The following is a 22,813-nucleotide window of genomic DNA, read 5'->3' on the forward strand; positions in this document are numbered from 1 at the left end:
GGCTCTCAGGCCATAAACATGTGTGGAGCCCCGACTGTGTGCTGGGTGGTGTGCTGGTGCTGGGGACCAACAAGGGTCTTCTCGGAAACCAGCAGAAGCTAACAAGAACATTCTGGTGGTGATCAGTGTCTGGAAGGAGATGAACAGGGGGGAGTGATGGGGGAAGGGTCGGCAGGGAGGGCCTGTTAGATGGGGTGGTGTCTGGAGGAGAAGGAGCCCACCCCCGGGGAGAGCGGGCAGAGGGCTGTCTCAGTGGAGGATGGAGCATCCATCCTCTCAGCATTAGCTGAGCCTCTCAGTGGAGGCTGCTTGGAACAAGAGAGGAGGTGATGGAAGGAGGGAGGCAGGGGAGAGGGTGAGATTTTGCTCTAAGACCCATAGGGAGCCATGGGAGGCTTTGGAGCAGGGGAGGGATGGAGTCTAAGTATATTTTAAAACTGGACCAGAGTCATGTCCTTCCTACCACTCTCGTGTGACCCTGTTGTTTCCTACACCCTCAGGTTCATGAGCTCATGAAGCTATGCTGGGCTCCTAGCCCGCAAGACCGGCCGTCCTTCAGTGCCCTGGGCCCCCAGCTGGATGCGCTGTGGAGTGGAAGTCGGGGGTAGCGTTCAGAGGTGTGAGATGCTTACCTTCCCTGCTCGTCTGGAGGGAGGACTCCACTCACTGTCATTTTTACATCTCGTACATACAGACCTCTGGGTTCTGGTCTCCATGGACTGGCTGTGTGACTTTGGGCTGGGAGCTGCCCCTCTCAGTCTTGTGCTTCACCGAGACCCCACGTGTGTCAAATGACATTGCATCTGGTGGGGGGGGCACCCCTTCTGGCTTGCCGCGTAATAGCAGCCTTGTGGCCTTTGGAACTTGTAAAGATTCAAGACAGATGCCTCGACGGGGCCCACTGAGTCCTGCCCCCAGAAGTGAGGGACCACATTTAAACTCCTCCCATCTTCCCATTCTCTCAGAGGATGTCTTCCTGTCTCATTTCCAGCAGGGAAATGATGTAACTTTAAATATGTGATCTCAGGCTTCTGTTCCCCCATCCTGCTTTTGCTGGAGGAAGCCAAGGACAACTGCTCTGGTTGGCAATTCACTTTTGGGGGAAGCAAGTATGACTGGGATTGTGTGAGGGGCCAAGAGAGGTTGGGGTCCCAGTCCACTCTAACGGTACTTGACTGTCCCCAGGGCTTGTTTCCTGCCTTACACTGGGGCCCTTTCTGTCCTGACTAGAGGGTCAGATATTGATGACCCTGGAGCCTGCCAGAAGCTTTTCAGCAATTGAGGAAGTGAAAGGCATTCTTAGTGAAGGGAACAGCATGGTGAGAGTGAGGAGGCTCAGGGTACAGAGATTGTTGGAGCCCACAGTTCTGCCCCTTATTTGCTGTGTCACAATGGGCAGGTTTCTTCCCTTCTCTGTGTCTCCGTTCCATAGGGCTGGTCCCTCAGCTGTGCAGTCAACTTCTGGAGAGACTTATGCAGTTTAAGCCCCCACCACCCTTCACCGGCCTGCAAGGCTTTTCTGCCACTTAGCCTCCCTGGAAAGCTCTTATTCGTCTCTCAGAACCCCAGCTCTCACCTCCCTGTAGCCTTCCCTGGTGTGCTCCCATTACTTCCTGCCAGCCCTGTACTTCCCTCTGACCTTAGGACTAGGGTGGTGACTGTCCAGCTCTGTGTCCACCGACCTGGGGACTCCATGGGGGTTTGGCTGACGTGGGCACTGAGGGGACTCTGGGGGTGTTTGTTGAATGAATAAAGGAGTTCAGTGGAAGGGATGGTTTGTTGCTGGACTTGGGTGATGGGGAACCTTGGGCATATATGAGCTGGGAAGGAATGTGGTTAGCGCTGGGGACAGTGACCCCTAGGGGCCACACTGGGGGTCTCAGGGCAGGCTAGGGGAGGAGGGACAGCATGGTGGGGCATTGGCTGGGTCCCTGGAGGACAGAGCCCTCCCCCAAGTCCCAGCTGCTGGCCTTGGCTCTGTCCTGGGGAGCTGATTACAGGCTTTTGGTGGGTGGAAGGAACAGGCTGCTCTGTGGGGGGTCAGAGGGCAAGGTTGGGTTGGTAGAGCTAGGCTGTGGGGAGGGGTCCAACGTCTGAGAGGCCAAGCCAGTCCCCTAGGGACTGTGCTCCTCAGGACTGCTGGAAAGATATGGCGAGTGACAGAGAGAGAGAGAGAGCAGGGCAGAGACAAGAGACAGCTCTCTGTGCCTACTCTCTCAGCCCAGGAAAAGCCGCCTGCTTTGGTGAAGAGCCGGAGGGAGGGGCCATGTGGGGCTGCTCTAAGCTCGAGCAAGATGAGGTTTTCAGCTCAGGCTCTCCTCTACCTCGGGTGGAGTATCATTCCCTCCCTCTGCCTTAGTTTCCCTTCTTGGTAAAACAAGGTCATAAGCCCTCCAACGGCACCAGGCTGGTATCCAGTAGGTGCTGAGCAAATGTAGCTGCTTTATTCTGGGCGTTCCAGTCTCTGCCCATCATGGGACCCTGAGGTGGGAGAGGCAGAGCTGGCCAGCACCCCCAGCCCCAGGGCCTAGCCTCCTGCCACCTTGGGCAAGTGTGGGGTCCCCGCTTTGAGCCTCAGTTTCCTTTTCGCGTACAGCAACCAGCACAAGGTTCTGGATGTCCTTGGTCTCAGTTGGCTGGATGGCCCCACGCTGTGGAATTATTATTTCTGTTTATCTATCTCACTTATTTCAAATGGTTTAAAAAATAATAATAAAGAGCCAGCAGTCCACCTGGGGGATGTACACCCAACACTGGCCCAGAGACAGATCCTCGCTGCTTTGTGCCTGGTCTCAGCCCGCCCCTGTGCTCATTAGGTTTGCAAGACACCCTTCCTCAGTAACCATCAATTAACTTTGGGGGAAAAAAAGGTTTATTTCTTACAAGGCCTGGAAATGACACAGTACACCTGGGGCCACACCGTGAGGTGGCAGGTAGCGAGAGAGAGAACATGCACAGGTCTGGGGTTCTGCTTTTATTGGGGTAAAGGATGGGGGAGCTAGGGTTTCACAGGCTCATCCTTTATTGGTGAATTTAAAACACGAGAGCAGTAATTTAAAGCGTGAAGGATAAAAGTGGTCCAAATCGTCAGTTATCAAAATCAACCAGCATCTCTAAAACAGGGGAGGCTCAGGGGGGAAGATCACCTGGCACTTTATCTAGTCAGCAGCCTGGCCTGTTGTGGAAGTGGTTGCCTCCAGAAGCAAAACTTAAGTCAGGCACTCACATTACAAAAAAGAGAAAACCCAGTGTCAGGGCTTATACTGCACTGGCCCTGACCCTGCCCTTGACCTTCTCCCTGGGCCCTCCCTCAGCATGCTCAGTCCCCCCTCCAAGGTCCCCAGCTGGGGCAGGCTGGGCGCCTATAAGGGAGGGGTACAGTAGAGGCCCCTGGCTCCTCCTGCCACCATGGACCCTCGTCTGCTTCCTTGGGCACTAGTGCTGCTGGGCCCTGCCCTGGCACTGGCGCTGGCCCACGCACCCGCCCCGGAGGCGCGGGAGAAGCTGTGTGGCCACCACTTTGTCCGCGCGCTGGTGCGCGTGTGCGGGGGCCCGCGCTGGTCCCTCGAGACCGGGAGGCCAGTGACAGGCGGCGATCGTGAGTGGGGGTTGTGTTCCTGGGTTTCTAAGTAGGGCAGGTGCACGGGGCGCAGGTGGGCGTCGAGGACACGGGTGGGTTTGCGCATGTGGACCAGGGTTCATCTGCCGGCTGAGCAGTGTGTGCAAATCCACGGAGGATACATTGCCCCCTTTCTCCTCCTCCGTGGGAGCCGGTGCAAGGAGAGTGAAACCGGGCAGTCTTGAAAATGCACGGTCAGAACCTGTCTTTATTTACCATTTCAGTATTTTGATCTTCATGCACTTTTGCATTAATTTTGATTTTTAAAAATATTGTATTAAAATTTGATCGTTGAGTGTGGGCGCTCCCTTAAACTGCACCAAGGCCAGTGCTCGCTCTCCTCACCCTCATCCTGGTTCTGGTGTAGAGAGCGTAAAACACGTTTGTGTGCTGGCGTTGGTCTGTGTGACACAGGTGCAGGTGGGTGTACAGAGGCGCACATGGCAGGTGGGGGAGACTGGGAAGGGAGGTTGAGGTTATGTGCTTGTGTGTGCTCACCCAGGGATTGTGTGTGTCCGTGTGTGACCACTGCCTGCATACCCGTGCGCATGTATGTGTCACGTTACCCCTACCGTCTTCTGCTCTGTGAAGTGTCTGTGCATTCATGTGATAGGTGGCACCTGGGAGTTTGCACAGCTGGGGACTTGAGTGTGAGCATGGGTCAGGAGTGCACACACCTGGGTTGGGGATTAAATCTGTGGCTGGTATGCAGTGGGCACTTAATAAGCACTCACTTTCTATTTGTGTGCATGACGAGCCTTTGGTGGGACATGCAGTGGGATGAGAACATGCAGGGATGTGTACACAGTGTGCGGGGTCCTCTGGGTTCCCCAATCCATGCTAAACTGTACTCTGTCCCTAGGTGAGCTGCTGCAATGGCTGGAAGGACAACATCTCCTCCATGGGCTGGTGGCTGACAGGGACCCTATGCTGGTACTTGCACCACAGCCCCTGCCCCAGACCTCTCGACATTACCACCACCGCCGGGCAGCTGCCACCAACCCTGCCCGCCACTGCTGCCTCAGCGGCTGTACTCGGCAAGATCTGCTGACCCTCTGTCCCCACTGAGCCCTCCTGGGGCATGGCATCGGGGGAGCTAGAGACCTAGGTCTGGTCTGGTGAGCTCTTGAAGCCACACAGCACCGTAAAGCCCCACATCTGGGGGGTACATTGTTGATTACCTCCTGGGATGGGGCACTCACCACCTCACCTTGGTTACCTGTTCTCTGTGGGGTCAACTGGGGAATAAAACATACCCAATCCTAGCTTGGAAGAGCCTTGGTTTTACGGAGATGCCAGACACTGAGAGCCAAATGTCCTCACCTCTGAGGAGCCCCAGGAGCTGCCCTCTCTGCATTTGTTACACTCCCTCTCTCCAATAGCAAATAAATAAAATTCCTGCAGAATTCAAAACAGCTTTTTGCATTTTCTCAAGGAAAAGGGACAAGCCTGGGTAAGCACTCACGTGTGCTTGGCCCCTAGCAGCCATGGACCCACTGATATTTCCAGGAACTTGTTAACAATTTGAGAGTCATCACAATACAAAGTGGGGAAAACGAAACCTAGGTAGATGGCTGCTTGCCAAGGTCAGACAGGGAAGGAGGGCCAAGTGCAAGATTTGAATCCAGGTATCTATCAAGACCCACGGAGAGCTTTAATGTCACTTAATGCCCACTTAATGGTGAACACACAAATGAATGTCTGAATCAGTCACAGTGCATACTAGTGACCCAGCTCTGACCATTCTCACTCATATCCTGCCTTCATCCTGAGATGGGGGTTGTATGATATGACCGTCTCGCTATAAGGTGGGTCCATATTTGTTGACCCTTCCTATGGGGCTGGGAGAAAGACTACAGGGCAAAGTGTGCCGCACACAGTAGGTACACAATAAATAAAGAAGGGAGAGGAGTCAGGATAGAAGACAGGGAACCACAGTCCTAGTGGGAGGAGGTGAACCAGGGAGGAGGGGGGAGGTTGGGAGCGGTTGGGAAGGAGCCATGTTGGAAGCAGGAGGCTTAGGCAGGCCCAGGTAGGAACAGACTCACCCTGTGCCTCTCTCTCCTGAGCCTGCTGTCAAGCTGGCAGTGAGAATCAGTCTTGGGGGGATTATGAGGTGAGGGCGACTGGGCATTATGGCGGGTGTGTGAGCAGGGGTGGGGTGAGGTCAGAGCTACCTGACAGAGACACCTGCAGTCCCACTTCATCCATTGGTGTATACAAGTGTTTTCTACTGGAAATGAGACTTTTACAAATAAGTGTAGATTGGTCTGAGTTAAAACTTATAAATCACATTTTTAAAAAATGATCTCCAGGTCTTCACAAAACATTTTATTCCCTGAGGACCCACTCTTCAGTCTGCACTCTGCTGTCTGAGGTGACCCCTGCCACCACCCCAATGCCTGGGAGGCCCAAGTCCCAGACATCTGTCCCCGGCCCGCAGGGCTGGGGGTCACCAGTTTGCTTGGATCTCCCCAGTCCGAATCCTGGGTCCCAAGAGCTCAGGGCCACTCAAGGACCTGAACCTCCCCATTCTCTGGGCACTCAGGTGAGTGGATATGCTGGCCTTGGGCCCAGGGAAGACCCCTCTGACCCCAATAATGTTCCCTAAGTTCTTGGGGAGCCGAGGTGTGGGGGGCTGGGTCCCGCCAGGGACTCTAGATGTAGAGTCCTGATTGGCTGAGACAGACAGCTGTTCCTCCTTTGCCCAATGCTTCCACCAGTAGAGCACTTAATGCCACAGGCAGGGAGGGGGCAGTCCAATTCATGGCCTCTCTGGCCCCTCCCACACCCTGAAGGGTCCAAGACCCAGGAAGGCGTCAGGTACTGAACCAATCTTTCCCAGGCTGAAAAACACTTCTCTCTTCAGCTGCATGTGAACCCAGGAATTCCCAATTGGCCTTGAACCATGGCCCAAACTCACCCATAATTAAACCACCGCAGGTTCACTACCAAGGAGAGGCTGGCCCCCATGTACGGTCCAGCCCATGATCAGGGCTGGAGCTGTGGTGTGGGACCTTGACTCAACTGGGCTGGAAGCAGCAGCAGCAGTTGGAACCCCGGTTGAAGTGCTTCTACCACTAGGTGCCATGGAGAGAGAGATAATGGTCCCTCCAGCTGAGAGTGTAGGAAGGATGATGTAACAGGGTCTAAGCAGTACTGGGTGGGTTTGGAAGGATGTGTAGGGGTTTGCCAGCAAAACTATTCACTCAGCAAACCCTCCCTAGCATTCCCCCAGGCCCTAGGAGGACAAAGGTCTCAGCTTCCTGGGAGGACAACACTGCCCCTTCCTATGGAAGTGGAGACAGGAGCCTAGAGGCTGAGGGCCCAGCCATCACCCGAGTTGATGTGCACTTGCTTGCCACAGGTGATGTTGGGCTGGCTCAGGGCATCCCACATGAGCAGCATTTCGTATGGCAAGAAGCGATGCACCAGAAGCAGCTCCCGGTAGAAGCAGGGGTCGAAGGAGGACAGGCGGTCCGAGGGGGCCCAAACGCCAGCCGTGCGGATACCGTTGTGTGAGGCAGGCTTCAGGCCCTCCTTCTCCAGGCACATGCCCAGGAAGACATCATCGATGGGGAAAAGGTCTAGGGTAAGGCTGGCCCTGCGCAGGGCAGTGGCTGTGAAACGGGACAGCAAGAAGCCACCACCCCCGCAGTAGGGCGGGTAGTGCTCTTCCTGTGTCACTATTTTTGGCACATAGTACTTGCTCCAAGGATTCCGGATGGGGCCCACATTGTAGATCAGGTGCCCCACGAAGAGATGGTGATCAGGACTGTGGCCCATCAGGTAGGAGACCATGTTGTCTGTGTGTGCAAAGACGTCATCGTCACCATTGAGCAAGAAGCTGGCATTCGGGCACCGAGTCTTCTGCCACTGTAAGAAGAGCACCTGCAGGCAGGCGGACAGGGCATGTGGGCTCAAGGGCTGGGCCGATTAGCCTCCGGTTCCTGTCCACTGCCCCAGCCCAGCAAGCCCAGGTGAGGATGTGTCCCTTGGTCCACCCAGCCTGGGTTTGAAGCCCCACTCTGTGAGGTGACCTCAGCAACTAACTGCTACTTTCTGTGCCTCAGTTTCTAACTTTCCATTCAGGTCTTATCTCAGGATCTGCCTCCAGGAGTGTTGAGGATCCACAGAGATAATGTTCTATAAAGTACCAAGAAGTGCTTGGAAAATTGTCATGTTTACATTTATTGCTATTCCTTCCCACTCTGCCTGGCCAGGCCGTGCTGTTACATAATTACTTGCATGATTGTCACTGGACATCTACCTCCCCAACCAGATGCAGGGCTTCCCCTGAGTGGGGGCTGTGTATCCTATGCGTGTCATCTCCCCAGTGTGGGCTCAATGCTTCACAAGGCAGGATTCATGCTTGTCAAATTGATGTTTACCCCATGCTTTCGTGTTTTGTGTTAAGAACATGGCATGTTGAGAGGTCCTGGCCCTCTGCTTGCCTTGGCTTCAGTTTTCTCATAATAACCTTTGCTACCTTCTGGGCACTGTCCTCAGGGACAAGACCACATCTGCCTCCTACTGTTGTTGCATTAGGGATTCAAAGCAGATATGGTCTTCAATCCCATTTACGATGAGGAAATAAAGAAAGTGCCTTCAGCAAGGTCACATAACACAGAAGGAGCGCTCAAGGTCTCATACCCAGACCTGTACTAGGAGCAGGAACCTGTGTTGGGTCTCTACTCAGCTTGCTCCCCGCCCCCCCCCCCCCCACCTGGGCAGGTCCTTGGAACCTCCAATTCCTCCTCTGCATGTGGAGTCTCTCTGTTTCTCAGGGGTTCTTAGCCATCAAAACCATCTTTATTGAGCACCTACTGCATATGGGCCTCATGAGGAGACCGAACCGACCAAATAAACAGGATGTGTAGTGACCAGCGTCCCCCTCCTCCCATTCCATTGCCATTGTCATTTGAGCTTCTGGCACTGGTCCAGGCGCCTTCTAAATATCATCTCATGTAATCTTCACAGCCGCTCTCAGAAATGGGTGAGTCCAATTAACATTCTAATTTCCCTGATAGGAAACTGAGGCATAGAAAGGTGAACCACCATCAAGAACTACACAGAGTTTGAACAGGGGTAATCTGGCCCCTAGAGCCAGGCTTGTAACATCATGACACCCTGCCCTTTCTCTCTGCCTCCCCTTGAGGAAAAGTACTTCAGATCGCCATGAGGACAGTAGAGGGGGTGGGGTGGGGGGTCTGCTGGTCCCCTGGGCCCCTCAGAGGAGGTGGTGGTCACCTGGGCAGGAAAGACAGGTGGCCCTGATCAGGTGAGCCCCCCGACCCCCATGCCACCGGCTCACCTGCTTGAGCGTGAGGTTGAAGAAGGTGTCGTGGAAGTCCCACTGCAGGATGTCACGGTGTACCCGTGCCTCTATCGCCAGCAGCCGGTTGACCTTGGGGGCCTCCAGCGGGTGGGCGGCGGTGCCCACCAAGAAGAGGCGGCGCAGCTGGAGGCCCTGCACCTTCCGCTCTCGGCCCCACGTGCGCCTCACCAGCTCCCGGCGCTCATAATTGCTGGGTGAAGATTTGACGACCAATAGCAGGAAGACAGGCTGGGCACACTTGGCTGGCGGCACGTCCTGCAGTAGGGGGAAGTCGCGGCAGTGTCTACGCAGAAGGAAGTCGCGCACGTGCTGTGGCTGCTCGGTGAAGTCCGGCAGCTCCGCCATGGAGGTATTGGCCCGGCAGGAGGCGGGCCGAGGGTGGGAGGGCGGAGGGGGCCAGGTCAGAGCTGCAGGGTTGGCCAGTGGCTGCTTCGGGTCCCCGCAGGGAGGTGGTGACTGGTGCAGATTGAGGAGGAAGAGAGTGAAGGTGCCAAGGAGGGCAGCCAGGCCCACCACTGTCCGCCTGGGCGGGGAACACCTCATTCTGGTCGCCAGGGTTGGGGATTGCTCCGCAAGGGGGTTGGGGGCCGCCCCGTCGGCTCCTGAGGAGAAACACTCTCTGAAGATCTCAGATGGGCCAAGCAGTTTTCCTGAGCTACCTGTGGACCCCAACACCTGGTTGACCCGTACAGTTGCTCAGGTTGGTAAAATATTAAAATTCACCCCCACCTAGACCCTCGCACCCCACCTCTAGCACCCCAACCCAAGTTGGCTGACAGTTTCCCAGGCCCTGCTGGGGATTCAATATTTACCAAGAAAACTGAGTCATGGGAATGCCAACATGAGCCCCCCAGACTCAGTGTGCCAAGAATCCCGACCCCCTCCCACCAACACACACACACCAATTCAGCCTGGTCCTTGCGTCCCTGATGGCCCAGGAACCTCCCAGGGGGAGGCGGAGAATTCCCTTTTTAGCAGTTGAGAGGCTGGGATCCTTCCTGTTTCCCTTTTCACCTACCCTTCTAGGAAGCTCTGAGCTTCTGATACAACCATCCCCTATTCTTCTTGATTTTTAATGATCCTGTAACCTGAGCACGGCCCCTGGTCTCTTATAGACTCTGCAGGCTCAGCATGTCTTTGTCAGACTCCTGTTACTCCTTTAAAACCCACCTCAAATGATCTGTTTTCTGGGAAGCTCTCTTTGACCCCTCAGGAAGAGTCCTGATTCCCTGTTTAGCTCCTCTTGCCCTGTCTCTACTCTTGCTCATTCCTGATCCCAGGGGGGTATCTGTGTTTGGCTTTGTCTTCCCAAGACTGGGGGCTTATTGAGGGTCCTGGCATTGTCTAGCATGAAGTAGACACATGGTGGAATCGGAAGTGTTTACAAGAATGAATTTATGAATAAAAGTAAATTCATTACGTTTCTCTCTGGCAAACTCTTATTCATCCTTTAAAAACCCAGCTCTAATATCTCCTCCTCCTGGCAGATTCCCCTCCCTATATCCAGGCAGAGCCCTTGGTCTCCTTTCCAGGTCCTTTTCCCAGGCTTCCCTCAATATCCTTTTGTCTGGAAAGGTGATGTCTGTGCTATTTTCAGCCCTAAATTTGAGGATCTATTTTTCCAGTGCAGCATGAAAGTGCTGGATTAGATCCAAGGTAGGACTTACCCATTCAGCAAACACTTATTGGCTCACCCCAGAGGGTGGCAGATCCTGAAGCCCAACTCCTGAGTTTAAATACCGACTCCATCACTTCCTGCCTTCCACACCTCGGTTTCCTCAACTATAAAGGGGACATTTAAACAATCCCCAGCTCATAAGGCTGTGCAGGCATGAAGAAACTCCCAGCACCAGGCACCTAGTGGGCATTCAATGAGTGTTTGTTAAATAAATATGTGAACCTCAGCACTTACCTCAGCTTTCCTCGGGAGGTCTGTGCTGGTCTGGGATCTCCTTTTTCTCCCTACTGGCACCTGGAATAGTGTGGGGGCAGTCAGGGGTTTCTGGTGGGCCCCTCCTGCCCCAAGCAACAACCCTACTCAGCTATTACCTGGGAGCAAGCAAGAGAGTTGTTTCCATCTAGAGCCACTAATTGGTGCTGGAGCTGGGGACAGGGCCTCCCTCCCTGATCCAGGAGGCCATTTCCCCAATGTGCCATCCCTTTCTCTGCACACTGTCTGGCCAAAGCCTCTCCAGTTAGATGTCTCTCAGAAATGGGGTTCAGATTCCACCCCACAGGTCCCACTGTGTGACCTTGGGAAAGAAGCTGGACCTCTCTGAGCCTCCATGTAAAGTGAGGGAATGAACCCTATGTAAGAGTTGTTGTGAGGGTCTTAACCTCAAAAACTCTGGGCATGTTCCTGCCTCAGGACCTTTGCACAGGTGTTCTCTCTGTCTGGCGCGCTTTTCCCCAGATTTGCACACAGCACTCTCCCTCACTTCCTTTCTGTCTTTGTTTGGATGTCTTCTCAGGCAGGCCTCCTCAGAACACACCATCTCAATGATCCCCGATCTTGTTCTACCTTTTCTTTCCTCCACAACAATTTTCACCTCCTAAAATATATGAAACTTTTCAAATGTATTGTTTCTTGTCCAGCCGTCCTACCAGAACATAAGCTCCATGTGACCTGTCATGTTCACCATTTATCCCCAGCTCCCAGAACAGTGCTTGGTATGTAGTAGGAGCTCAATATATGTGTGTGGAGTGAACAACGAATGAATGAATACTGCTTTGCCACAGCAGCTGAAAAAATATTGACTCTCAGAATGAATGCATACATTCATTCATTCAAGCCAATATTTATTATGTGTCTGTGTGCCACCTCCTGGGGGCTGGGGACACAGTGGTGACAGGCACAAAGTACCTAAACTTTTCTACCACTATGGAACCCACACTGTCAAGGGGGGGGGGGACAAACACTAAATAAAAACCTCGATGAAATGGTACAAGGTGACAAAAGGCAACAAACATAATGGGGTCTGGTGGCAGGTTTAGATTTTGAGGTCTGGATGACATTTAAGCTGGGATGTGATTGTGTGCAGGAGCCAGCATGGCTGAGGTTTGGGGGGCAAGGTGTCCCAGGGATAGAATGGCAGATACAAAGGCCCTGCGGTGGGAATGAGCTGGTGGAGCCTGAGCAGGGGCAAGACCCTGTCTGCAGGTAGCACAGAGCCTGTGTTGTTGTGTGGCATCCCCAGTGTGGCTGCCAGCCCCCAGGGATTCCGCTTCTGACAGGTAGGTCTGGGAGACCCAAAAAGGCAAATTAGCTTAGATGGAGACTGTGAACTGACGAATGTGACACAAGAATGAACTGAATCCCTAGAAGGACATCTTCCTGAGCTGAAGAATGGCCCACTCCAGGGTAGATGGCGAGAAAGGAGCATTCTGGCAAACCTGGAAGAACCCTGAGCTCCAAGGACGAGAAAGACCTCATGAGCTACAGTAGAAAGACCGAGTCACAAAATAGTAAATCAGACTAGAGATGCCACAATGTTCTCCTGGCCACACTGGTGGCTGGAGCCCCACAAATGCTGTGAGATAAGGATGTGTCTGGGGAACCCACCTCCCAAGCCATGGGTACTCCATTAAGGAACCATGAAAATTAGAGAGTGATTCACCATCTACAGTTTAGAATCTAAACCAAGGGATTTCAACTAGGGGTGATGCTGTCCCCAGAGGACACTTGGCAAAGTCTAGAGACATTTTTGGTTGTCATAACTTGATTGGGGTAAGGGTGCGGGACTACTAATGATATCAAGTGGGTGGAAAACAGGGATGTTGCTTAAATTAACATTATGGGGAACAGGATGGCCCCACCACACAGGCCCCATCCAACTTCAAATGTCAACATTGTCATGGTTGAGAAACCCTGGTCTAAACCAACAGTACTGGACTAAAGAACTCAAAATCAAAGATGGTCAGAAGAAGAGAATCAGGGAGACAAAGAACCTTAATACAGGTTTATATAAAGCCACCATATGGAGTATTTATTATTACTCATTTATGTATTTTCATGTATTTATGAAATGTTAAACCTAAATGGCCAAGGATCAATTCACTGGGAATGTGTTTTGCAAGTTCTAAACAAGGGCTCAAAAACAAAGGAAGTCACCTCGGCAAATACAAATATTTGTACCTCAGCCAAACCTTGGCATTGGGGAGGGGGGAAGCATGAGAGGAGGTAAAAGAACTAAATGGCTCATATTACTGGGATCAGGGTGTCAGGGCAAAATAGTATCTCTTGGGGTGGCCACTTGGTTTCCATTAATTCCATTAATGCCTGTTTTTGTCCTTGCATTCTTCTTTCTTGTTTGTCAGAACTCTTTGCATATGAAACACCCTTTGTTGGCACCTAGATTCCCAACTTTTTCTGATTAGGTCTATGGTTTCTTTAACTGGAGGGATCCCAGGGCTACCCCATCCCACATGAGGTTCCTGATGGGGTCTAAGAAGTCAAGTCAGGGACAGGGAAGGGAGGCTCACTTCCCCTCCCTACACTAGACCTTCATTAATGCATCCAAGATTTGCCTCCCTTTCCAACCACCAAGACCCTCTGTTAACTCATAGTCCCTTAAAACCTCAAGCAGAAAATGTTGCCAGTCTCACAACATCCCATACAGGACTGGCATGAAAAAGAACCCCACCGGCCTCCCTTTCAGCAGGCCTGAGAGTGCTGAGGATTTGGTGGCCCAGTAAACCTTTCTGAGAGCCTCTGTGGGCTGCGCCCCTGGTAGTCACCAACCTGTCCTCATGGGTCTCACCGTCTGAAGGTACTGCGACCCCACACCTGCTGTGGGAGACACTGGGGTTAGGGGCTTGGCTTTGCCAAAGAGGTGACACCTCTTGGTGTTACTTCTTCCAAGTGACTGGGCAGCAACTCTGTGGCCAGGAGAAGCTCCTCTCAGGCTTGGGTTTGAGATCCCGATCCCCATTCGAGATTCTGCTGTCCACCCTCTCCAGGTCTCATTGTAAAACAACACGACTGGACTTGTTGAAGCCCAAACAGCTGCTTACTCTGAATGAAGTTCATGGGGTCTGAATAACTCTGGGGGACTGCCACCCCCATTTTATAAATGAGGAAGTAGGGCTCAGGGAGTTTTCCCTCGCATTACCACAGAAACAACCCATTTTGTCTTCAGATTCTTCAGCCCAAAGAAGGGTTTCAGCAACTCTTATCCCAAGACAAATATATGAAAACCATCCCCTATTCTTCTTGATTTTTAATGATCCTGTAACCTGAGCACGGCCCCTGGTCTCTTATAGACTCTGCAGGCTCAGCATGTCTTTGTCAGACTCCTGTTACTCCTTTAAAACCCACCTCAAATGATCTGTTTTCTGGGAAGCTCTCTTTGACCCCTCAGGAAGAGTCCTGATTCCCTGTTTAGCTCCTCTTGCCCTGTCTCTACTCTTGCTCATTCCTGATCCCAGGGGGGTATCTGTGTTTGGCTTTGTCTTCCCAAGACTGGGGGCTTATTGAGGGTCCTGGCATTGTCTAGCATGAAGTAGACACATGGTGGAATCGGGAAGTGTTTACAAGAATGAATTTATGAATAAAAGTAAATTCATTACGTTTCTCTCTGGCAAACTCTTATTCATCCTTTAAAAACCCAGCTCTAATATCTCCTCCTCCTGGCAGATTCCCCTCCCTATATCCAGGCAGAGCCCTTGGTCTCCTTTCCAGGTCCTTTTCCCAGGCTTCCCTCAATATCCTTTTGTCTGGAAAGGTGATGTCTGTGCTATTTTCAGCCCTAAATTTGAGGATCTATTTTTCCAGTGCAGCATGAAAGTGCTGGATTAGATCCAAGGTAGGACTTACCCATTCAGCAAACACTTATTGGCTCACCCCAGAGGGTGGCAGATCCTGGAGCCCAACTCCTGAGTTTAAATACCGACTCCATCACTTCCTGCCTTCCACACCTCGGTTTCCTCAACTATAAAGGGGACATTTAAACAATCCCCAGCTCATAAGGCTGTGCAGGCATGAAGAAACTCCCAGCACCAGGCACCTAGTGGGCATTCAATGAGTGTTTGTTAAATAAATATGTGAACCTCAGCACTTACCTCAGCTTTCCTCGGGAGGTCTGTGCTGGTCTGGGATCTCCTTTTTCTCCCTACTGGCACCTGGAATAGTGTGGGGGCAGTCAGGGGTTTCTGGTGGGCCCCTCCTGCCCCAAGCAACAACCCTACTCAGCTATTACCTGGGAGCAAGCAAGAGAGTTGTTTCCATCTAGAGCCACTAATTGGTGCTGGAGCTGGGGACAGGGCCTCCCTCCCTGATCCAGGAGGCCATTTCCCCAATGTGCCATCCCTTTCTCTGCACACTGTCTGGCCAAAGCCTCTCCAGTTAGATGTCTCTCAGAAATGGGGTTCAGATTCCACCCCACAGGTCCCACTGTGTGACCTTGGGAAAGAAGCTGGACCTCTCTGAGCCTCCATGTAAAGTGAGGGAATGAACCCTATGTAAGAGTTGTTGTGAGGGTCTTAACCTCAAAAACTCTGGGCATGTTCCTGCCTCAGGACCTTTGCACAGGTGTTCTCTCTGTCTGGCGCGCTTTTCCCCAGATTTGCACACAGCTCTCTCCCTCACTTCCTTTCTGTCTTTGTTTGGATGTCTTCTCAGGCAGGCCTCCTCAGAACACACCATCTCAATGATCCCCGATCTTGTTCTACCTTTTCTTTCCTCCACAACAATTTTCACCTCCTAAAATATATGAAACTTTTCAAATGTATTGTTTCTTGTCCAGCCGTCCTACCAGAACATAAGCTCCATGTGACCTGTCATGTTCACCATTTATCCCCAGCTCCCAGAACAGTGCTTGGTATGTAGTAGGAGCTCAATATATGTGTGTGGAGTGAACAACGAATGAATGAATACTGCTTTGCCACAGCAGCTGAAAAAATATTGACTCTCAGAATGAATGCATACATTCATTCATTCAAGCCAATATTTATTATGTGTCTGTGTGCCACCTCCTGGGGGCTGGGGACACAGTGGTGACAGGCACAAAGTACCTAAACTTTTCTACCACTATGGAACCCACACTGTCAAGGGGGGGGGGGACAAACACTAAATAAAAACCTCGATGAAATGGTACAAGGTGACAAAAGGCAACAAACATAATGGGGTCTGGTGGCAGGTTTAGATTTTGAGGTCTGGATGACATTTAAGCTGGGATGTGATTGTGTGCAGGAGCCAGCATGGCTGAGGTTTGGGGGGCAAGGTGTCTCAGGGATAGAATGGCAGATACAAAGGCCCTGCGGTGGGAATGAGCTGGTGGAGCCTGAGCAGGGAGCAGAGAGGTCAGATAGTTGTGTAGTCCCTCTTTGCCCTGAGTTGACCTTGGTGAGTTGCTTCCCTGAGGAGCCAGTTTCCTCATCAGGACAATGGAAATGCAGAGACCCTCCCACATGCATACAGGGGGTCACTTGTGATTAGTCATCAAAGGGCATGGCTAGAGCAGCCGATCTGCTAAGGGCTGTTTGTTCTCCATGCACCGGTGCGATTTCACCATCACCCAGAACCTGCTTCCTCTAGTGTCCACAGAAAAGCCACATGTCTTCATTGGCAGAGACCCAAGAGTCTTCCCCTGGGATGCACCTGCCAGGTGTAGGTCCTCTCAGCCCCCCTTTCCCCAAATGACCTCTGTCCACTGTCATCTGCTTCAGCCCCACCAGCTTCTTCACAGCTCCTTAACCAGCCAGACTCAGCCCGCAAAAGAGACTTTGCACGGCCAGTTCCTCTGCCTAGGAAGCCCTGCCCTCTTGCTCTTTCCCCTGGTTCTGCTTCCTCTTCAGACTCAGCTAAATGTCACCTCCTTAGAGGTGCCCCAACCTGCCAGCTAAAACAGCTGCCCTGGTTCTGCTTCCTTCACCACCGTTGGACAAATGTACTCACTTCTCTTTTGTCCATCTCCCCAACCAGCCTGGAGCCCGAGAAGTGGGGCCCAGAGTCTTGTTCAAACAGCTTTGTCTCCATGTGACACTCACTGCGGAATTCTGCCTGAGGTAAAACTAATGATGACCCACATATTAGCATTTCCATGTGCTTCACTTCAGCCTGACTCCACCACAGGTGACAGCGGCCACCTAGGGAGAAGGGGGTGCTTGGGGAATTCAGGGGATTCAGGGGGGAGGATCAAGATGGACTGAATATTCCCAACTCCAAATATTCCTAATATGCTAAAGAGCTCCATATTCACGACACTGAAATATTCGTTATGTGTTTAATTAGCAAGAAGCGTTGATTGTTAGTGAGGTGCTGAATATTAATGACCCGCTAAATATGCAGGAGGCTCCCAGTATTTAAAATCCTGGACATAGGTGTAAGGCAACAATTACTAGTTGCAAGGCATAGTTGTGATGCACAAATGAATATTAATATTGTCACAATGAATATGAACAAGCCACTGAACAGTCCTGAGGCACCAATATACATAATATTGAATATTCATGACTCATTACATACACAGAGTGCAAAATATTACTAACTTGTTAACTATTAACGAGACACTAGGTGTATTGAAGGGGCTGACTGCTCAGTAGAATGAATTAATTAGGGGCCCCTGCTGGTGAGAGTGCTCTGGCCACACATCCTCTATCTATACCCCCAAGTGACAGCCAAGGCCTGGTAAGGCTTCAGGCACATGTGGCTCCAGGCAACTCTGCCCTCCTCACCTTGCTATTGTTACTGTCCCTGGGGAGTCTGGGAAGGCAGAGAGGCTGAGACTCATGAAGGTGTGCGAAGGACACCAGATGGCCAGGCCCCACCTGCTCACAACCTCCGAGCCTAGACCTACCCCCTCCTTACCCAGTGTTATTTCAAGACCGTGGGGATGTGGCGGGTGAGGCTATCTGACACCGACTTGGAGGTCTCTAGGTGATTCCCCACACGACATTCTGTAGTCACACAGCAGCCTAGCTGACTGTCCCCCCATGTCTTTCCTTGAGGAAAGAAAAGTCGGTGAGACTGTGCTTTTTTAGGACTTTGCTTATCTCTATGTTTTACACCTTATGTCTCTGTGTCTGGTCCCCAAAAGATGGTTTGCAGCCAATGATGAGTAAGATTCCCCATGGGGGGAACAACTCAAGCCAGGCGGAACCAATGGGGGACCCCCAATGAGCTGCCTTAGAAGATCCAAAAAGGAGCCTTGCCTCCCCTTCCCCCCTGCCTGGGAAAAGCCATTGCTGAATCTGGCTTTCCTCTCTCACCTGATTGTGAGAGAAATCATGAGGGCAATAAAGATCGGCTCTCTCCACTTATCTCAATGGAACTGTTACAATATGAGAGACTTGACCCTGAGAGGGTACTTACCGTAATTAAGATGTCATGGGATTTTGTTGTATTTTGGCTGTTGACAGACAAAGGGTGATTGGAATAAGCATTTTTCTGCTATGATGTATGAGTCTCACTGACCATGTGAGAAACAATGTTACTTTCTTGTATTTGTATACTTATCAATAAAAACCTCCAGTCAGCTTTATTCTGGGCTCCAGTCTTTCAGAACTGTGAGACCCCTGGCCTTCTGAGATTTAACTGCATTAAGTCTCTGTTTGTTTCTTTCTTAAAAATTTAACCCAAAGCCACCCCTTCTCACATCCTCACTGCCCATGTTGCGTTGGACGCGACAACATTCCCACTTTCCAGACGAGGAAACTGAGGTTCACAGAGGGTGAGCCCTGGATCCCTTTCCAGGCCCATCAGACACACAACCGCCTCCTTCCTCAACCCAGTTCCAGCTCCAGGGACCTACAGACCCCAGGCCAGCCCACTCACTGAGTCTCAATTTCCAAATGAGGGGAAAAAAAGTTCGTTTCTCCCTCGTCCAGCAGCTGAAAGGACCAAGAGGGCTAATGTCCTTGAAGCAGCCGTGTGGTCTCCAGGGAAGGACCTCCTGACCTAGCTACTGACCATCCTGGGACTGTACGCTTCATTATGCTTGCCTACAAGATGGTGTCAGCTGCCAACTCATGGTTCGCCCCCAGCTGAATATCAGCATCACGGTGGTCGCATCTGGTCACGTCATTGCTCCTGTACTTTCACCAACCATCCCCTGGGATTTGGATGGGGGCGTGGAACATTCTGGGGCTGCCAAAAGGAGGGGTGAGGGGTGGGGGTAACAAAAGCATCTGGAAGAACCCCTTCTGTATGCATAAAGACCTGAATCCTGGGAAAGGTGGGAGGACAGAGCTGCCCTGAGCATCTGGTGTGCGCCAAACCCTAATCCAGGTTCTGGGCACACAGATAATTTGACAGAGAGAAATCGCTGTGCTCATGCAGCTGCTGTGCTAATGGGGGACAGAAAGGCAGTGAACGAGACAATTTTCCAGAGACTCAAGAATGGAAGCTGTGGCATTTGCAGGAGAGGGTGTGAGTCCCTGGCCTGTGGATGAGCCCCTGTGACTCGCTGAGCCTTCCAGGAGGGCTCAAGTTCCAGTTCCCAGGTGGGCAAGCTGGGTACGGAGAGGGTACCCACCTACCAGAGATAACACAGCCCATGGAGGACAGGAGTGTTGGTGGAATGTAGACCCCGGCCTGCTGGACCTGAGGCTGATGCCTCAGTGTTTCGTATCAGCGTGGCCTCCTAGTAATAAAGGGCTGGCCCCTTTTTACAAGGAGCATGATTAGCTTCTGTAAACAGAAAAAAAAGACGAAATAGCCCAGTAAAGATAATCGTCTAGAAAGGCAGTTGTGCAAACTCTGCTTTAGTAAAACCACGTATGCAGGTGAATTTTATGCATACATACACCCAACATTCACATTGGTAAGCACTTGGGCATGAAAGAAGGGGTGGGGTGGTTTGACAAATGCCCTTTAGACCTTCAAATCCTGTTACCAGTCAGGCTGGACAGAGGCTTCTGATTAAATGCCCGCCCTGCCCCACCTGGGCCTTGGGGGGGCATCTCTGGGCTTATTTCCTAATTAGGGAAACTGAGGTCTCATGGGCCCTTCCTCTGGGACCTCCTGAAAGATGCCCACAGCTTCAGAGCAGCATAATCAGGATTAGAGTTAACACACCAGGTCCCTTGTGTAGCCTCTCCACCTTGTGCTCATCTACACTCCACACCTACACTGGGAGGTAGAGCCGAGGTAGCCGAGGTAGCCTTGTTTTTATGGATAGGGAAACTGAGGCCAGACAGGTCAAAGAACTCTTTCAAGGAAGGTCAAGTGGGAGCCCAATACCAGCCTTTAATCACCGCCTGGTAGGGCTTCTTTTAGTTTGCTATGTTAGTAGTGAGCTCCCCGTCATGGGGGACAACCAAGTCTAGCCAGACTCTCATTACGAGGGGACACAATGGCATCCTCCTTGGTTCACAGGAAGGTGGGGGGCATGTCACTGCCCCAGTATTGGCCTTTGAGGTGGGTTGCAGGAAAAGAAGTCACCCAATAGCACCTTACCTCCTGGATCCAAGACAGCTTGTCTGGATTCCCTAAGCTCTAGCCTTGAACAGAGAATCTTTGAGGCCTGTTCTTGGTTTCCCCACACCCAGAATACCTGACAGAAGTCACCACACCCTGGGGGTGCGGGAGAAGGAAAAATAGATATTAGGTTGGGCAAACATCAGCCAATCACCTAGGCAAGGTGGGGACCCAGCTGCCTGACACAGGGGCCACACCTCTTCTTCCTGATTCCTCTGCCCTGCCTGGTGTGGTGGTAGCAGCTTTGGGAGCCCACAGGGCAGTCCTGGGAGGAAGCAGTGGCCCTAGGGTGGGCCCCAAATCTGACCAGCTCCCCTGGGTCCTGAATCCCAGATCTGGACAATAGGAGGCCCTGGCCCCAGTGTGGAGGCAGGTCTTCAGTTTCCCTATCTGAAAAGTGGCCATGGCAAAAAAGTTTGAGCCAAAGAGAAAGTTGGCTGGAAACCTGGCTAATGATGTAATTGTAATAACAGTGATTTATTGTTATTCATATAATCACAGTGATGGTTAACATTCTCTGGGTGCCCACTGAGTGTCCGTAGGGCTTATCAATTAATTTCACCTTCACCACAGTCCCACACCATGAGCTCCACTTTAAACCTAGGGAAATTGAGGCTCAGAGACCTAACATCATTCACTCAAGGTCCCCCAGTGTCCAGAAGTGCGTTGATCAGGAAAGCTTCTGCCTGCTGAACAAACACCCTGTACATCCTCATGGAAGCTAGGCCATTGTCCTATCTCACAGAGGGGAAACCAGGGCACATCCAGAGACCAGGAGCAACGTGCCTGAGCCACACAGCTAGGCAATGTCTCAGTAGGGACCTGAACCCCAGGGGAAACTGTGAGCTGAGGTCCTCAGGTCTGAACGTGGCCCAGTGCCTGGCAGGGCTGCGGGCAACGGGAAGAGGCCTGGGTCTGCCGCGATTCATTCAACAAACAATAATAATTCCCACCTGGGGCCCTGAGTGCTACTCCAGACCTGAGCCGGCCTTGGAAAAGCTGGGGCTGCTATTACGGATGAGTGAGAGTAGGGAGTGTCCAGGAACGCCTGGCAGGTTCACGGTAAACGCGCTGGAGACCTGACCTCAGGCACCTGCCCGAGCTCCCCTAGAGACCCCACTCCCTCCCTCCCTCCCACCGGAGGGTCTACCGGGTTCTCAGGGAACCCCAACACTCACCCCCAGACACGGTCCAGTCTCCTCTTAGCTGGCGACAAGGAGGAAGAGTTTTACCTGAGCACGAGCCTGCCGCCCTCTTGGCCTCACCTCCCTCCAGGGCGAGTTTCCCGGTGGAAGAATCGCTGTCCGCCACCCTCCCGCCGGCCCCACCCTCTTCCCTCCCTGGCCCCACCCCTTCCCCTCTCTGGGCTCCAATCCCGCCCTCCCCGCCTGTCCTCTTGGGGCCTTCCCCGTCCTCCGGTGCTGAAGGCCCTGCTTGGGTCCGACCCACAACCAAAGGGTGAGCTCCTCGCCCTCAGAGGTGTGCCAGCCACCCCTTTTCAGCCCCTGGCACAGGGCCCTGCCCACTGCTGTGTGGTCATTGAAGGTTTTTGAAAAGGGGCAGGAAGCAAGTTGAACCCAGTGACTCTTCAGGTCTCTGCAGGGGGTTTGAAGATTCCAATCATAAAACTTGTCCTGAGCCCCCAGACGTCCAGAGGCCACGCTGGCATTTGGAAAGACTCTGGAAGTTGCAAGTCCGATATGAAGATTCTTGCAGTTCGCGTTAGTGAAAATTTGAACTCAACCCCCCATCCCACCCTATGCTGTGCTTGAGTCTCTAGAAGTTTCTAGTCTTGACACATTGGGGTTGGCAGATCTGGGTCCACAGGGGTGAGCCAGGCAATGGTTTGAGGCACCCCCTCCTTCCTCCTCATCCCTGTATCTTCTGGTGGAAGAAAGAGGGGGCGAGTTCCAGTTGTGCCTGTTTCCACATCTGTAAAAAGAAGGAACTGAGCCCTGACTCCTCTAGTTGGGAGAGGTTTGGGAGTGCACTCAGCACAGACCAAATGCATGATCTACGATGCTGGGAAGCAGGGTGACACGTGAAATGTCACTGCATCAAATGGTACTTCGCATCCGCACTAATTTGCCCCAATAAACACTTGACTTTTGGAACCCCAGGAAGCCCATTCTTCCCTTGCAGCGCATCAGCTCCTGGGCTTAAATTCAGAGTCCTCACCCACTCTATAGGCCCCTGGGTTTCCTGAGCTCCTGGGCCCCATAAAGGGTCCCAAATCCAACACAAACGGCCAATCTTGAGAGAGTAGCCCTGCCTGTCCCTCCAGACCAGGCAGGGCCCCTCCTGTTGATATCATGGGAAACTTGCAGAGCTCTAATCCATTAGGGCGCACCAGACAGATAGCTGGGTGGTGGAGGAAGTGAGTCTTTGCACATCCAGCCCTGCTCGCTCCAGGAAACAGTCTTGCCCTGTCAGAAGTTGG

The 22,813-nt window shown here is 52.3% G+C and overlaps 2 protein-coding genes across 11 annotated transcripts; one reads left to right on the forward strand and one right to left on the reverse strand.

Moving 5' to 3' along the window:
- The first annotated feature begins 363 nt into the window (after positions 1-363).
- Positions 364-4,687, forward strand: INSL3 (insulin like 3). The gene is made up of 2 exons (XM_019737043.2): positions 364-3,598; positions 4,482-4,687. Exons 1-2 carry the CDS (start codon positions 3,409-3,411, stop codon positions 4,685-4,687), a joined length of 396 nt encoding a protein of 131 aa, XP_019592602.2. The 5' UTR covers positions 364-3,408.
- Positions 4,688-5,929: 1,242 nt separating this feature from the next.
- B3GNT3 (UDP-GlcNAc:betaGal beta-1,3-N-acetylglucosaminyltransferase 3) lies at positions 5,930-21,696 on the reverse strand. 10 transcript variants are annotated; one of them, XM_074337911.1, is made up of 4 exons: positions 21,606-21,696; positions 15,018-15,077; positions 8,934-9,559; positions 5,930-7,510 (listed from the first exon to the last, which is right to left on the reverse strand). In XM_074337911.1, exons 3-4 carry the CDS (start codon positions 9,498-9,500, stop codon positions 6,932-6,934), a joined length of 1,146 nt encoding a protein of 381 aa, XP_074194012.1. In that variant the 5' UTR covers positions 9,501-9,559; positions 15,018-15,077; positions 21,606-21,696; the 3' UTR covers positions 5,930-6,931. The 10 variants fall into 10 exon arrangements, with proteins under 10 accessions (XP_074194012.1, XP_019592643.2, XP_074194013.1 ...); XM_019737084.2 differs by lacking the exon at positions 15,018-15,077 and adding an exon at positions 10,870-10,929 and having other exon boundaries at positions 21,552-21,693; XM_074337912.1 differs by lacking the exon at positions 15,018-15,077 and adding an exon at positions 10,870-10,929 and having other exon boundaries at positions 8,934-9,616; positions 21,552-21,693.
- Positions 21,697-22,813: the final 1,117 nt, after the last annotated feature.

The sequence above is a fragment of the Rhinolophus sinicus genome, linkage group LG07 (genome assembly GCF_036562045.2).
Source record: "Rhinolophus sinicus isolate RSC01 linkage group LG07, ASM3656204v1, whole genome shotgun sequence".
NCBI lineage: Eukaryota > Metazoa > Chordata > Mammalia > Chiroptera > Rhinolophidae > Rhinolophus > Rhinolophus sinicus.